A 17,534-nucleotide genomic window follows, 5' to 3' on the forward strand; every position below is an offset into this window, starting at 1 on the left:
GATTCACACAAACTCATCTTAATGGATCACAGAGTGAGTGCAGCACTGGGAGCCAGCAGTGCCCCCCACTGTTTATTATCTCTGTGATTCTTTCAGTGCTGGGGAAATATGTACATAGTGGGTTTAGTGAGGAATTATGATTGGTTGGTGGGTCTGCACTAATCTGCATCATAGCACCAGACAACACCATCATCCACCGTTCCTCCAAAACGGCTACACGTTAGTTTACATCCATCAATGTTTGGCATAACCCACTCTCGTGAACCCAAGGCTAACAGCCCTAGCTTCTGTCTTGAGATATACTTCACTTTTGATTTGAATATTCATTTACAACATTAGTCAGACGCTCTTATCAATTAATAGTGTCCCTGCCCAAGTGGGAACCCGAACCCCAGGTTCCTACAAGATCCAAACCACAGATACAGTCTTGTTTTTGTTGTTATCGGCTTGTAAATCAGGTTCGGATTCGCATCACTACATTTGATTAGACAGTAAAAGCAAGTCTTATAGACACCCATATAGGGATCGAACATAATCCCCTCTTATAACCCCGCCGTGATTGTGTGGAGAAGCGTGGTGCGGATACATTATTTACACCACACTAGACGCACATGTAAAACGAGCAATTAAAGCCTCCCCCCCTCACACACACACACGCGTGTGCACACACGCACACACAAACGCACATACAGCCACTATAACATATAAATCCTGGGCTCCTAATTAATTTGCGCGGTCCTAAGGGTTTCCGTGGGACTGTTAATTTCTTTGATATTCCAGGCAAAGAACCAAAATGTTGGGACGCTTTTGACGAGGCTCTAAGACATGCTTGACTAGAGAGTCATTGCACCGCATTCATCTGCTGGATGGGGGAGACATTAACAGCCTTATGAATATTCATGCTGTCTGCTTAATTAAGTTAATTGTTCTGCAGAAGTGCTCGCACTTCCAAGGACATTTCTCTCTCTCTCTCTCTCTCTCTCTCTGTCTCTCTCTCTCTCTCTCTCTCTCTCTCTCTCTCTCTCTCTCTCTCTCTCTCCTCACACTATTCCCTATTCTTCCCTTCCTTCTTTTCTTTCTTCTTTTCTCTTGTTATTTATTTTTTCATTCTTTTTATTGCTTTATGACTTCTTATTTCTCTCTATTTCTTGTCTCTATCGTCATTTATTTCTCTCTCTCTCTCTCTCTCTCTCTCTCTCTCTCTCTCTCTCTCTCTCTCTCTCTCTCTCTCTCTCTTTTCTTTCTCTCTCTCCCCCCACCCTGCTTCCATTTCTCTTCCACACTATTCCTTTCTAACCTCTTTGTTAATCACTTCTTATATTGTCTTTATTGTCTTTCATCCCTCTGTTACATTTTACTTCCCATTCTTTTTGCTCTCTCTCTCTCTCTCTCTCTCTCTCTCTCTCTCTCTCTCTATCGCTATCTCTATCGCTCTCTCTCTCTCTCTCTATCTCTATCTCTCTCTCTATCTCTCTCTCTCTATCTCTCTCTCTATCTCTATCGCTATCTCTCTCCCTATCTCTCTCTCTCTCTCTCTCTCTCTCTCTCTCTCTCTCTCTCTCTCTCTCTCTCTCTATTTCCTGCTCTCTCTCAGTGATGCTGGAATGGAGGTGGTTAATATATGGAAGCCATTGAGAAGTTGGCACAGGCTCAAGTGCTCTTTTTGGGTGGGGGATTAGTTAGTGTGTGTGTGTGTGTGTGGTGATTACCACACAAGCACCAGGCAAGCAACAATGGCACTGAACAATTGCCATTGAACAGCGGTGATGAAGCCACTGGTTCGTCCCCGAACACAAAGCGGAGCTCAGGTGGACGCGAGGCTGTAATACAGTGGAGAACAATGACCTTCAGATCAATGCTAAAAAAATGATAATCATAGTATTTGGATAATGATAGTGTAATACCAGATTCACTGTGATGCTTGACCTCCCCATGCCCCGCCTACAAATGCTGGAAAATAAAGACACTCAGGCACCAATCAGAATACACTCATTCAGAGCAATACTCAATCCCAGTCAGTACTGGAAATGGCACATGCTCAGTTCACGTTCAGCTTCAGTGTTAATGATCTCTATGGAAACCCTGAAATGAAATGAGATGCTCTGGAGCAATATCATGCTCAGACACTTGGAGGTTTACAGCTGTGGAGCAGTGGGACTGGGTTCTCTGAAGTGATAGAGACCCTATTCATTGTATATATATAATATATGGGGCAACCGTGGGCTAATGGTTAGAGGAATGGGTTTAGTACTGGAAGAAACATTCATGGCTAAAGGGCTAAAGGGCTAAAGGGCTAAAGGGCTAAAGGCACCTAAACCCCAAATGCTCTCCACTTACAAACAGGATCTGGGAACATCTGGCTGGTTATAAGACCACAGTTTAAAAGCCAGTGTCTGGGATAGAATGAGGGGGCATTAGTGCATAGGGTAAGAGTGAACTGAGCATCTGTGAAGGCACCGTTAATGCTGAAGGATATATACAGGGTTTGGAGCCAATACTTTGCTTTTTATTATTGATTTATTTATCTATTTATTTTTGGAAGTCCCATTAAGAAAATGGCAATCTACATACTTCATTAATTACAGCCACATTGTGTGTGTGTGTGTGTGTGTGTGTGTGTGTGTGTGTGTGTCAGAGACAAAGCAATAATTTTATCCAGCTCTTGTTTATAATCCAGCAGTCAGAGCAAACACACAGTTCACATTATCATGAAAAGGAAGCAGTGTCTCCTCGCCTGACACACACACACACACACACACACACATCCATCTCTGTTAGAAGTCAGTCCAAACACACCTGTCCCCAACACACTCACACGTACACACACACTAGCAGCAAGACAAACCCTTTCCTGTGGCACCAGCTGATAGTGAGTGAAATTAATGCCCTCAACTAATAGAGTTTCTTCTAATGATTAACCCCTTCACCTCAGTGTAGCTCAGACCATCTTTCAGCATGAGGACGCCAGCAGAGCGGGAGAGGAAACTGACCATTCTGTAAAATGCATGGCCAGAGGTAAAGAGACACATACAGACTCTACAGGAACGTGGTGGACGTGTAGCCTGAGGACGCACTTGTCCAGTCTGTTGAAGCTGTCTGAGGTTTCTAATGAAGTGAGCATTAAGTGCACATTCAAGGAAGGGTTTTATTTTTGTATGAGTGCAGTAAGTAGAGTTCATTTACAGGTGAGAGGAAAAACAAGGAGCATGTTTCCAATACATTGGCCAGCTACTGGACATTTAAGGAAGGTGTTTCTAATAAAGTGGCCAGTGTGTGTGTGGTTGTTAAGGCTGTTTCTCTCTCTGCAGGTTCTACTGATGCTGTGGCATGCTCTGTCCATGGAGTCCGCCATCCAGTGACTGCAGCCTTACACATCATCATGGGTATGCTGTGTGTGTGTGTGTGTGTGTGTGTGTGTCTGTGGGGGGTGAATTAATGGAGTAAAAATATACACTGTATTAACATGTAAATGGGATTCATATTTACTCTTTAATTCTGCTGAGTTCTGCAAGAGTACTGGCCTCTCTCTCTCTCTCTCTTTCTCTGTATGTGTCTGAGACTTATTTTCTTTCTTTCTTTCTTTCTTTCTTTCTACAGTCTTCAGCCTTCTCTCTCTCTGTCTCTTTCTTTCTTTATCTCTCTCCCTCTCTCTCTCTCTCTCTCTCTCTCTCTCTCTCTCTCTCATTTATCACAATAGCAGATTGTGTGCTCCTCTATGATGTGCTGTTTAATTAGCAGTTCCATAACAGCTCCCACGAAGCAGGAGTCCATCCCCAGAGAGAGAGAGAGAGAAGGGAGAGAGAGAGAGAGAGAGAGAGAGAGAGAGAGAGAGAGAGGAGGGAGAAAGAGACTCAGCCTGTCATCCATCACTCAGTCACTCCCACCTCTTCAAAATATTGCATGTTTGACTTACTTTGACCACTGACATGGAAATGAAAAAGGAATCTGTTTGTAGTGGTTCCTTAATGAAGTATCTGTGACCTTGGCCAAAATCCCACAAGGATCAAACCCTACAGCCACATTCTCCCCTAAATAGCCATGTTTAGAACGTCTGATTTCAGTGCCTGTTCCTTTAAATGATGATGAGCCACACACAGCTCACACACACGTCACACACAGTGCAAAGCAGCTGTGTGAAACATGGCACAGAGAAGCTCTGCTTTATCACAGTTCATTAGTGTGCTCTTAAATACACAAACATTTTCACTGTTATAGTGTTAGGTTACATTGTTTCTAGGCAAGACAGCAAAGAGCAATACGAGTCTGAGTGTGAGGCCCAGGGTGTGACATGAAGAGAAGTGTTTAAGATGGTGGAAACTATTCATATGACATAAAATGTGCTGTAGCCTTCTCACAGGCCACTTCACTCTAATGAGCACATGTGCAAAATCACTACTCAAACAGCACTGCCTCCGAGGCAGAAGGAATGTACCTGATCACCAGTCAGCAGGACGAATGTGATTGGTTAAAAAGGATTACGTAGAATCCATTTAAAAACGTTCTTATTTATTACTGTAGTTTAGTTCTGTTCCATAATTTGTCAAAAGTGCTGCAAAAAGTTTCAGTATTTTGCTTTATTTGAATGGAGGATAATGTAAGTTGCTGCCTCTGAGGCTGATTCTGGAGAAGTACTTTCCAGCACATTTGTGTTATTTAAGTTATGACTGCTGCCTCTGAGGAAGCTACGGGCTGTTATACAATAATGCTCTGCTGCCTCTCAGGCAGAGACTAAGACAAAGTGGAATAGCACATGACTGCTGCCTCTGAGGAAGCTACAGGCTGTTATACAATAATGCTCTGCTGCCTCTCAGGCAGAGACTAAGACAAAGTGGAATAGCACATGACTGCTGCCTCTGAGGAAGCTACAGGCTGTTATACAATAATGCTCTGCTGCCTCTCAGGCAGTGGCTAAGACAAAGTGGAATAGCACATGACTGCTGCCTCTGAGGAAGCTACAGGCTGTTATACAATAATGCTCTGCTGCCTCTCAGGCACAGACTAAGACAAAGTGGAATAGCACATGACTGCTGCCTCTGAGGAAGCTACAGACTGTTATACAATAATGCTCTGCTGCCTCTCAGGCAGTGGCTAAGACAAAGTGGAATAGCACATGACTGCTGCCTCTGAGGAAGCTACAGGCTGTTATACAATAATGCTCTGCTGCCTCTCAGGCAGAGACTAAGACAAAGTGGAATAGCACATGACTGCTGCCTCTGAGGAAGCTACAGGCTGTTATACAATAATGCTCTGCTGCCTCTCAGGCAGTGGCTAAGACAAAGTGGAATAGCACATGACTGCTGCCTCTGAGGAAGCTACAGGCTGTTATACAATAATGCTCTGCTGCCTCTCAGGCACAGACTAAGACAAAGTGGAATAGCACATGACTGCTGCCTCTGAGGAAGCTACAGACTGTTGTTATACAATAATGCTCTGCTGCCTCTCAGGCACAGACTAAGACAAAGTGGAATAGCACATGATTGCTGCCTCTGAGGAAGCAGAGTATTATTGCGTGTCATTCTGTGGCTTCTTCAAAGGCAGCAGTCATAAATCAAATGTACAAAGTGTACTTCTTCAGAATCTGCCTCATAGGCAACAGGATGTTATTGTATAACCATCCGCAGCTTCCTCTGAGGCAGTATATTGTACATTTATTTCTTCCAATGTCATTTATGGCAGTTAAAGCAGGTCAATACAAGGATTTGAAATTCTCCACCTGTGGGCTGGTAATCAATTATGTTCCTTCAGCCTAATAGGCAGTGCTGCTTTCAGAACCATTCTGAGTAGCGATTTTGCACATGTGCCTAGGAATAAAAAATATAAAAAATTTAAAAAAGAGTTTGAAAAGAAGTGGTGGTCTGCCTCGGCTGTCTCTTAGGAAGTATGTGCAGGCGTACTTCCTGCCAGGCTGGAGTCGTGGTGTGTGGTAGGTGGAGAACTGACAGATGTCCTGTTGCTGGTTCATTGTAAATGTCCAGTTTGCTGTCCATCCTTTTCTTTGTAGTTCTTTCTGAGTTGGGTGCTAGTTTCTCATTGGGTTAGCTGTTTAGCCTAGCGACAGTAGCTAAGGAAGATGTCTGTGTTGGACATAGTGGTCTGTAAGCACAGGTGCTATATGATCAGCTATTTACTGTAAGCCAGTTACTCTTTTTTACACTGCATCGTGTAGTTTTTTTTTTTTTTTTTTTTTTTTTTGGGGGGGGGGCTCTTCTGTCTTATTGGTGTGTCCTACTTTGTAGTTTGTGAGGGCAGGGCTCTGGGGTCTCTGTGTATCTCTCTCTCTTGCTCTCTCTTTCTGTGTGTGTGTGTGTGTGTGTGTGTACTGTAAGGTGTTTTGGTGAAATTAGTCCGGGTGTGTCTGGTCCTTTGTGTTGCCTGTGCAATCTCTCTTGGGCTTAGCTTGACAGACAAGCGGATTTGGCTCATGTAAGGGGGATTACCCACACACACACACACATACACACACACACACACACACACACACACACACACACTGTGCCTTCACAATCACAACTCAGCTTCCTAAATCAGCTCAAAAGTATTAACATAGTCCAATTAATTATCTGACTGGGTGACTGTGGGTCTCACGGTCATCTCCTCTGGTCTGTGTGTTCTCCCTGTGTCTGCATGGGTTTCCTCCGGGTGACTGTCTGTGAGGAGTGTGGTGTGTTCTCCCTGTGTCTGCGTGGGTTTCCTCCGGGTGACTGTCTGTGAGGAGTGTGGTGTGTTCTCCCTGTGTCTGCGTGGGTTTCCTCCGGGTGACTGTCTGTGAGGAGTGTGGTGTGTTCTCCCTCTGTCTGCATGGGTTTCCTCCGGGTGACTGTCTGTGAGGAGTGTGGTGTGTTCTCCCTGTGTCTGCGTGGGTTTCCTCCGGGTGACTGTCTGTGAGGAGTGTGGTGTGTTCTCCCTGTGTCTGCATGGGTTTCCTCCGGGTGACTGTCTGTGAGGAGTGTGGTGTGTTCTCCCTCTGTCTGCATGGGTTTCCTCCGGGTGACTGTCTGTGAGGAGTGTGGTGTGTTCTCTCTGTGTCTGCATGGGTTTCCTCCGGGTGACTGTCTGTGAGGAGTGTGGTATGTTCTCTCTGTGTCTGCGTGGGTTTCCTCCGGGTGACTGTCTGTGAGGAGTGTGGTATGTTCTCTCTGTGTCTGCGTGGGTTTCCTCCGGGTGACTGTCTGTGAGGATATTTGTTTTTTATTTCTTTTATACATGAGCTGATATTGACATTTTATTAAAAAATATATGTATCTTCTGCCACCGTCTGACAACCTTTAACAAGATAAGAAAATAGACTCAAATGAACTACCCAACAAAGAAGCTGCTGCTGTTTCTCAGAACAGTGCACTCTGACCACCTCCGAGTCCAGACCTTAACAGCACTGAATGTGATTGAGTTTATTACGATTTAGAGAAACTGAAAATGCAACCAACATCTGACACTGGACTTTGGGGGAGCAGCTGTGAGTGTCTTAGAGAAACTGAACTCAGGACTGTGATGAAGGCAGAGTGTGGACACTTGCTACTGGATGAATAGCCAGAGACATTAATAACGTTATTTGACTTGAGTTAAATCAGTGAAGGGTGGGCTCTGACCTCTGCACTGAATTGGGGACGGCTTGGTAAAGGACTTTATTGTTTGTGGAGGCAATGAATATGATCACATGCATTAGTCTGATTGTTACTGTTATTGCTTTTGTCCAGGTTCCAGCAGCGTAAACCGGGCAGCCAGCATTTCTTAGGGCCGACACACACACACACACCCACACACACACACACACTTGGCTGTGGACGGGATGATTAACTGGGGACTGACCCTCAGTTCGCTGGAGAGTGTGTCCTGTCATTAGCTCCTCAGACTGGAGATGTAGGCCATATGGTGGTGTAACTCATCTCTTTTGACCAGAGCGAGGTGCTGATGGTGTGGATGGTGCTGTGGCTGAGCGGCGGGTGCTGGGCGTTCTGTTCTTTTGTTCAACGCTAATTGAGATTGGCACCCACTCGCTCGTCTCGGCATCTCGCGGGGAGAGAGAAGTGTCCTCGTCTCTTGATCACACCGGGTGTCGGTGCCAGCTTTAACAGATTTTTGTTATAGATTTGTTGATATTTGTGTATGTGGTCATTATAATTGCTGGATTTATGTTGATACTGTACGGTGCCTTCCTGTAATTCCTTAAGACGAGATTCCAGTCTCTGTTTCCAGTGGTGAATCATAGTCTACAAGGGTAATTAAGCAGCGTAATTAAGCATATGGATATGGGCCTTTTAATATATTAATAAACACAGACACTCTTGGTTATTTCCTGCTTCACACCTGTTGTTAAACCGTTCTTGTTGTGTGCAGTTTGTGGATTTACTTCCAACAGTGGTACAGTTACAGAGCACAGTTACAGGCCTCACTTGCTGTGTGCATATGATTGATCCATCTCTGTTCATGGTGTGAGCATTCATGGCGTGTGTCTGATGAATCTGGGCAGTTTGCATTCCCCTACTGCATCATTCAGTGGCATAGGGTTTTGAAAATATGTGGTGGGTTGGCCTCACGTGTCTCAGAGGAAGCAAAAGCTCACCCCTCATTGGCTAGTGGCACTGTGTGTGGTCAGGGAAGACTCACTGACAGGTGGAATCAGAATCAGGAATCAGTCTCTCTCTCTGTCTCTCTCTCCCTCTCTCTCTCTCTCTCTCTCTCTCTCCCTCTCTCTCTCTCTGTCTCTCTCTGTGTCTCCCTCTCTCTGTCTGTCTCTCTTTCTGTGTCTCTCTCTTTGTCTCTCTCTCTCTCTCTCTCTCTCTCTCTGTCTCTCTTTCTCTCTCTCTCTCTCTGTCTCTCTTTCTCTCTCTCTCTCTCTGTGTGTGTCTCTCTCTCTTTTTCTCTTTATGCAATTATCTTAATGAATAAAGATACTTTCTTGTAAACGTTATGTAAACTTTAAATAAAAATGTTATTTCTTACAGTTATTTATTCAGGAACGTCTGAGTCAGAATTTGCTTCTTTAATTTTACACTGGAGCTATGACTACAACAGGGGTGCCACTGGAACGTAAGCTTCTGTACAACAGTTCTGTAGCTTCTCCTACTGTATGGCTATAAAAAAGAAGCAAAATAGGCTTCAAAACAGAAGACAGCAATAGCAACCAAATGGAAGACTGCAGTTTGTCCATGGGATACAGATGGAAATGACCGAAATATGTTGAAATAAAACCCTCAAGAAGTCGATGAAACCTTTGAACAGCAGCGTCTTAATAAACAAACAAGGGTTTCAGCTATCGATGCAAAGTCATGAAAAATGTGATTACACTTCAACGATTTATGGCAGGATCAGCACCTGGGGTCGCAGCACATTTACAGGGAAGTCAACAGCTGACAGCTACACAAACTGTGAGGAATGGAAGAGGAAAGGAAGTTGTTGTGTTGTTTTTGTTTGTGTGTGTGTGCACTTTTTTAAAATATCTGGGCCTTTTTTATTTGCCTGGAAGGCATTAAAGGAGCGAAACAAAACCGGAGCGTGTGGCACCTGACAGGAACTGGGACGTGGAGCCTGTTCTCAGGGCCAGCACAGGGCTTGTTCCTTTCTAATTAAGCAATATTTACGCATGTGAATAAGGCCAACTGGCGGGATTTGGAGGGAGCTGATGAATAATTCATGAGCTGGGGGGTTGCTCTATGGAGGCTGGAGAGGGTCAGGAATGCCTATGGCACACACACACACTCTCTCTCTCTCTCACACACACACACACACACATTTGTCCTCAATCAGCTCAGATATGTCACCTCTGACACTTGATGGATGACTCCAGTTTAACCAAGGGATTTTACCATTGATATGATTTGCATTGGCGAGCACTTACTGTTGTGTATGGTTTTGTTTGTTTTCTTCGCCCTGCAGACTCAGACCTGTCCTACGTGACTGAGTACAGGTCTACACTACATGTCCAGACATGTCCAGACACCGATTATAACTGCAGTGGATTCAGTCTCTATAACACACACTGATATTCTGAGTCTATAATCGCCGTAGACCATAGCAAAGCATTAAAAATAATAGGCCACTTCCAAGCAGCTGTATGTGAGCCTAAGGCCACGCTGTCCAGTGCCAAGCTTTGGCTAGAAGGCCATTAAAGCCCCCGGCACTGGGCTGTGGAGCAATGGTCCTGTGTTCTCTGGAGGAATGGAGTTCCATCCAATAGTTTCGGGGTGAGTTGGAGTGTTGTTTGTGATCCAGAATATTGTCTCCAACAGTACCTGACTTCACTTTGGTTTATGTGACAGAATGACATCAAATCTTCACAGCGATGACCCGATCCCTGTTGTAAAGCCTTCTCAGAAGAGTAGACAATGTTACTGCAGCGAAGGAGAAACTAACTCCCAGTCGATGCACTTCATTTCGGAAGAAGTGTTGGATGAGCAGGAGTCCACACAGTTTGGAGTTTGAAGTGTGAATAAGAGAAGGAAGATGCTGCACTCATTAGCCTCAGATGTGATTCTCCTTAGTTGTGTGTTAGTCGTACAGATAGGATTTAAAGCATTTTTGTGTAAAGTTTAAGTGTAAATATAAATTCAAACATTCTCCCACTTTTTGTTATTTTATGGTAATTGTTGTATAGTAAACAGCACAGTTGTGTGCACTGCTGACAGAGCCTTATATTGTGTGTGTGTGTGTGTTTCAGGACACAGGCAGGTAGTAGATATGTGCAGTGTGAGCTCCGTGGGTCGTTTGCTGAGGTTCTGTTACTCCGTGATGTTTGGGTTTGGAGGTCGAACTCTGGCTTCTGCCGAGAAACTGAGCTGGATCCCACACTCACAGAGAAGAGAACTGGCCTTCATCTCCACCCTCACCAACCTGAAGTATGACTATCTCTCTCTCTCACACACACACACACACACACACACACACTAGCAGGGTGTCTGTACTCACCCTTAGAGACAGGGTGAGGAGCTGGGACATCCACGTCGCGACACCTCCCTGGTGAAGGGTTTCAGGCATGTCCCAAGTGGAGTAGACCTCGGGGAAGACCCAGAACACGATGGCGAGTATATATGTCTCCACTGGCCTGGGAACACCTCGGTATTCCCCCGGAAGAGCTGGAAGAGGCGGCTAGGGAAAGGGTGGTCTGGGTTTCTTGACTTGGATCACTGCCCCCTGCGCCCTGGACCTGGATAAGTAGTAGATGATGATGGTGATTCATTCATTCATTCATTATCTGTAACCTTTATCCAGTTCAGGGTCGCGGGGGGTCCAGAGCCTACCTGGAATCATTGGGTGCGCAAGGCAGGAACACACCCTGGAGGGGGCGCCAGTCCTTCACAGGGCAACACAGACACACACACACACACACACACACACACACACACATTCACTCACACAGTCTCACTACGGACACTTTTGAGTCGCCAATCCACCTGAAACGTGTGTTTTTGGACTGTGGGAGGAAACGGAGCACCCGGAGGAAACTCACGCGGACACGGGGAGAACACACCAACTCCTCACAGACAGTCACCCGGAGCGGGAATTGAACCCACAACCTCCAGGCCCCTGGAGCTGTGTGACTGCGACACTAACCTGCTGCACCACCGTGCCGCCCCATGATGGTGGTGATAATAATAATAATAATACAATCAGCCACTTAATCAATTAAATAAAATGATCAATTCTTTTTTAATAAACAGAATAAATACTTGTTAAACACTACAAAGGTACAGGAATGAGGAAGTACATACAGTGTTTGATGTGGGGGGGGGTTAGTAGTCTGTGTGTGGAGTGTAATTGATGAGTATTGCGCTCTCTCTCTCTCTCTCTCTCTCTCTCTCTCTCTCTCTCTCTCTCTCTCTCAGGCCTGAAGACTGTGAGTTGTCCTTTATCGTCAGCAGTGGGGCAGGGGTGGATCAGTCAGAGTGAGTTGCCTCTCTGCTTCTCTTCTCCACATTGGGGCTGTAATTATTTGAAAACCTAATTCTGAAGACCCCCCCCCCCCCACACACACACACACACCTCAGTTTAATGGGCTGCTGGACAGGACTCAGAGAGTTGAAGGTCACCCAGCTGAGGAGAGCAGAGGAATACAGATTATGGCTGTAAATCTCTGACCTAATGATCCGATTAGCATGTTTAAACTCTCCTATTTAACCCATTAGAATCAATGCAATGATTTTGCTGCGATTGAGATTTATTTTTCTGAACGGAGGAGCAGTGTAAACCCTGGTGGAAACACTAGCCAAAATCCAAAGGACCGTTTCTATTGCTCCATTCATCAAACAGCAGATGCCACTTCCCAGTTCTGTGAGAGAAAATGGAGATAGGTTTTAATCTCAATACTATATATACATCTAATCCCATTCAATTTGTTTTATATATGTTTATGATCAATAGAGCTGATTGTACCACTGCAGAATCAATGCCTCCCAATCACTAGCTGCAGACGGAAGCCTTTTTATAGCCCCCTTATCGTTTGAAACAAAGCCCCCCTGGTTAATTGGCCATTGGCCTGAAATCAAAACGCTGAAGGTCACTGAGCTGAAGAGGGAAATGACTGTGTTATTATGGAGATACAAACACTGTCATTATGCACTTAACATGCACTTCTGCTTTGTGTTTAAACAGCAGTGAGTCGGAGAAGGAGCTCAGTGATATCGGTAAGAGTGGATCGAGTTGGAGCACGAGTGTGAAAATATTTGTGTGTGTGTGTATATCTGTGCCAGGTATATATCACATAGTGGGGACCGAAACATGTTTACGCACTCACTGTGTGAGGAATTCTAATCCTGGTGAGGACCACAAGCTGGTCTCTGTGAAGAGAACCATTACATTATAAGGTTAGGGTTGTGGTGAAGTCAGGGTTGTGGTATGAGATGGGGTTAGGGTTAGGATGGTAGTACTTTAGAATAAGGTAAGGATACATTTCCAAAACACGAATAGACGTCTATTTAACAGCCATACACACATGAAAACAAATGTGTGTGTGTGTGTACCTTGGCACTGAATGTATCAGCTGTAAAATGAAGGTCTCAGTTCAGTTTGATTTGATGCTGAAAATGAAAATGTACAGTTAATTTCAGCTTAATCCAGGTCAGTTCCATTTGAATGGAATCAATGTAATTCAGTTCAGTTCAGTTCAGTTCACATTAGTTTAATTCAGTTGTGTTTAAATCAGCTGTGTTGATTACATCGTCACTAAAGACAGATGAATGAAGCCTCACTCTCTCTCTCTTCAGGTGAAGATGCTCCCTGGCAGACAAGGCAAGGTCTCTACCTCAGCATGAGTGTCATGTCTATCCCATGTCTCTGCTCCATGGCGCCCAGAGGCCTGGCTCCTTTCACCAGGTCCAGAACCTCACAACACCCTTCACTTCACTTGGCTTTAAAGAGTTGTCTGGTGAAAGTGTGACCACAAGTTTGTTTCACTTTGCTGCAGAAACAGCTTCTGCTCTTTAGCCAAAATGTAATACTAGATTTTGGAGCATTGTTGTGAGATTATTATTGCATTCAACCACTGGAGCATTGTCAGTTCTGGATCGCTCATAATATTGGTCCTGGATGGATCTCTAACACAGTTACATTGATCCAAAACCCAATACAGGGGGCTTTTACACCCCTTCAACTCATGTTTAGCATTGGGCTGGGTGACCTTAGGCTTATGTGCAAGTCACCATTCCGCCTCTAAGTGTACCTTGTTGTTTAATGCTAACTAAAGATGTATGAATGGATGGATGAACATCCAACCCCTCGTCTCCAGCAACTGGGGCATACTTCCTCCCTCTTGCACCATCTGACCTCCTCACCTGAGTGTCCCAGCCCAGTTCCTGCCTCAGGAAATGAGGTCAGTTTGTAAACAGCTGATTTAAGGCCGTCAACTCTGGGCACTTCCTGCAGCTCAAGAGTCAGACTGTAAAGCTGAGAGACTGGGCCAGTGGGTTTGTATCTTAGCAGGTCTCGCTGGTTTGGGCTCCTGGATGTTTTTGGAGGCTGTGTGTGTGTGGGTGTGTTGCACTGGGGTGAATCCAGGTAATCCCATGAGATTGGACCTAGTGACTGGATCAGACAGCTCAGGTCAAATGCCCCTAAGTGGGCTAATCACACCATAACAGGTCTGATTAAAGGGGGTGATGTAGCAGGCTTAAGGCTGGAGCAGATGTCCACTGATTTTTTTTAGGAAGTGCCCTCACCAGCCCCAACGTCTCCCACTCTGAGATAACAAGACAATTCAGCATGATCCCAGTTACCTAGATGTAGAGGCAACAGTGAAGAATATACTGAAGGTATAGAGGCAGGATTGTAAAATATCACATGACAATAGAGACAGTGTTTGAAGTCATAACACAGATAGTAAATATGGCATAGATATGGAAACAGTGGGTGGCACAAGGGCACTGCAGGGATTGTCTCTGACACACAGCTCCAGGATCCTGGGTTCAATCCCTGGCTCGGGTCACTGTCTGTGAGGAGTATGGGGTGTTCTCCCTGTGTCTGTGTGGGTTTACGCCGAATGGATATATGTTCCTGACATTTTAAATGAAAGAGTTTGGAGTGGCAAGTAAACCTTCACAAAGTTAAGTTTTAAGGTCGGTGAAAAACAACCTGGTAAAACACCTGTTTGTGTGATGTCATAATTCAATAAGCTTTATTGGCATGACCATATTCAGACACAGTATTGCCAAATAAAATGTCATAAAATGTGTTCACATGCTTCCACATGGTCCAGTCCTAAACCGCTAAGATGCAGAATAGGACAGAAAAGAGATGGATACTGAATGAATGCATTAGGACTCTCTTAAGTGGGAAAGACAAAACAGGGAAGTGGAGAAAGTTCTAGAGACAAACTATTGTATCTCATTCATTCATTCATTCATTCATTCATTATCTGTAACCCTTATTCAGTTCAGTGTCGCGGTGGGTCCAGAACCCACCCGGAATCACACCCTGGAGGGGGCGCCAGTCCTTCACAGGGCAACTATTGTATCTCAACTATGGTAATTTGACAGGAAAAGCAAACAAAAATAAACTAAATAAAAAATAAAATGTAACCTATATTTGCATAAATTAATGCAATGGGATTTCCATTAGTCCATTCATCATGAAACCTAAACACACTGGAAGGAGTACCTGGCATGTTCAAGTTATATATACACACCAAGATATAGAGGCAGAAGTGTGAAAAACCACGTAGATTCAGATGTTATACCTTGAGATAGCGGTAGCATGACCTTGTGGATATACTGTATATATATGTGTTCACACCTTGTGTCCAGTTCCCCTATGCTTTTAAAATACCAAAGGGCAAAATATGGAGTATGGCTTTAACTCTGTTAACAGTGAGTCACAGTGTGTGATCTCTTAACGGACCAGAAAGTACTGGTGTGAAAATAAACACACAAACATTAAAAATATAAGACCCAACCATAAATTATAGAGAACAATAACAACTGGCCGCAGTCGGCACAAAGATTTACCTCAGAAAATTTCAGATAAACAGCAGCAAGTAGATCTCTCGTTTTTCAAAATATGATCATCTCTCATAACGCTGGATATCAGTCTGAAGGCTCACTACTGCCGTGATTAATAACACAGCTCACTAAGAGATGGGACACACCCAGTGTTTTCTGTATTTGTGTCCCACAGTTGTGTGTTTTGCCGCTATATGATCGATGTGCCTGATATTCCTCATGATTTGACTTATGAGACAAAAACTTCGTATCTCCGTTTGTTGTTTTTCACGTCCGTCAGCTCTTCTTTACATTGTGTTCTAATTTAATGATAAACAAACCAGTAGAAGTGTTCTGAATTCATTTAAAACAAAAGTGAAAAATGTTCACTCCTTTTCTGTAACGTCACTGTTAATGTAGAGGTGACCTTCTGCGTTGGTTCGCTGGCCAACTGGACTGACTCTACTGGGTGACCAGCTAAACAAATATCAGTCCACTGGCTTAAACAAGGTCAGTACCCTGCAGACTGTAGGCCACTGGTGGTCCACCATCGGACTCGGATTAGTGTCCTGTGTCCAACTAGTTTTTAATCTCCACAATTTTAAACCTAAAAAAATAAACGAGTACGATTTTATCCGAAACTAAAAGAGATGCAATAACGAGTCGGCTTCTTTACGCTGAAAATGATAATATTGTGATGGATTAAATTATTTACTGATCTAATTTACAAAGAACAGTTATAGAAATGAATGATAGGAAAAATCTGCAATTTGGACTGTGAATGGAAAAGTGTCAAAATGTGACATTTCGTCTAAAACTCTGTTTAACAACCAGTGGTCCAGAAAACGTTGTGTCAGAATGGACCTCCAACTTTGCCCTCAGTCGACCAACCGTGGTCCTCTGTCGTCTTGCGCTCAGGGAAACTTAAAACACCTTAATTGATAATGGAATTAATGCTGGTTGGAACTGTATTTCTTCAGCAGACACTAAGACTTGGGAGTAGTTTACCTCAAACTCAAATACGCTATGTTTACCGTTGTTAGGCATGTTTGGTGTCTGTTAGCTGATTTACTTTAGTACTAAAGCTATAAGGCTAATGTAGCTAACAAGCAGTAGTTGTTACCTCAGAAATTAGCACTGTATCATTGGTAAATCATCACACGCTTGTTTTAAGTTGACTCAGATATCGAACAAGTGGACAAGGTTGTTACAGAGCTAAAAACAGTAGCGACCAAATGCTAACTGTTCTGTACTTTGTTCATAGGCTGAATAACAGCAGCATGGCTCTGGTTGCTGTGGGCAACACCTCCAGGTCAGAGTTCATCAAGCACCTAAAGAGGTACAGCAGCATGAGGAACCAGGTAAGGACCCCCCCCCCCCCCACCTCCCCGTCCCAGTCAGGAAAGCCCTCCCCCCAACCTCATGCTAATGGAGTTAGCAACCTTTTCCGGCTTAAGCAGAATTAGCATCCTGTCAAGTCACATTAGAGGCTGATCATCAGATTCCCGTAAAACACTTTTCAGGCTAAGAGCGATTAGCGATCTCAGAGCCCGCCTTCTTTTTCTCGCTCCAATCTGCTGCGGTTTATTAACCCACATTCTATAAATACACCCGGAGGAAGAGGGGCTCTGAGGTGTGTGCGTTTGTGACGTTTTAGAGACACTGCCCCTGTCAGCATCAGTTTACTGTTCTTAAGGCCTCTATCTCTCTAGTTGAACAGTTGGGTGAATCACAAATACCTCTCCAGCCCTTTCTCAAAAGCATTAGAGTGCACCCTCCACAGAGCTCCCTCAGACTCATGGCACTGAGCATCGGGGACTTTGTGCTCATGTGCAGCTGCTCCACACTGTCCCGTTTCATTTCTCTCGGGCCTATAGAGGTCACACTGTGTGTGAGTCCAAATTGGGGTCAGACTGTAAGGGGTGTAAAATAAGATATCGGCCCACAATGCCATGTAAGAGCAGCCTTAAATAAATCCTGCTCTAACAAAAAAGGCCCTCTCTCTCTCTCTCTCACACACACACACACACACACACAGTGAGGCTCGAGCCACTCCGGGCCTTGAGCCCAGCTCCGCAGCCCACACTCAGCTCAGAGTCCATAACACACTAATGACCCGTTCCACGGAGA

The 17,534-nt window shown here is 44.5% G+C and overlaps 1 protein-coding gene across 1 annotated transcript in view; it reads left to right on the forward strand.

Annotated features, from left to right (window-relative positions):
* The window catches only part of cerkl (ceramide kinase-like), a 78,887-nt gene extending 61,675 nt beyond the window's left edge, over nucleotides 1-17,212 (forward strand). Inside the window, exons 5-11 of the mRNA XM_066659017.1 lie at nucleotides 3,309-3,383; nucleotides 10,655-10,832; nucleotides 11,820-11,879; nucleotides 12,586-12,617; nucleotides 13,197-13,305; nucleotides 16,669-16,765; nucleotides 17,117-17,212. Coding sequence (XP_066515114.1) covers nucleotides 3,309-3,383; nucleotides 10,655-10,832; nucleotides 11,820-11,879; nucleotides 12,586-12,617; nucleotides 13,197-13,305; nucleotides 16,669-16,765; nucleotides 17,117-17,212 — 647 coding nt within the window. The remainder of the gene's footprint in view (nucleotides 1-3,308; nucleotides 3,384-10,654; nucleotides 10,833-11,819; nucleotides 11,880-12,585; nucleotides 12,618-13,196; nucleotides 13,306-16,668; nucleotides 16,766-17,116) is intronic.
* The last annotated feature ends 322 nt before the right edge of the window (nucleotides 17,213-17,534 follow it).

The sequence above is a fragment of the Hoplias malabaricus genome, unplaced genomic scaffold (genome assembly GCF_029633855.1).
Source record: "Hoplias malabaricus isolate fHopMal1 unplaced genomic scaffold, fHopMal1.hap1 scaffold_40, whole genome shotgun sequence".
NCBI classification, from domain to species: domain Eukaryota; kingdom Metazoa; phylum Chordata; class Actinopteri; order Characiformes; family Erythrinidae; genus Hoplias; species Hoplias malabaricus.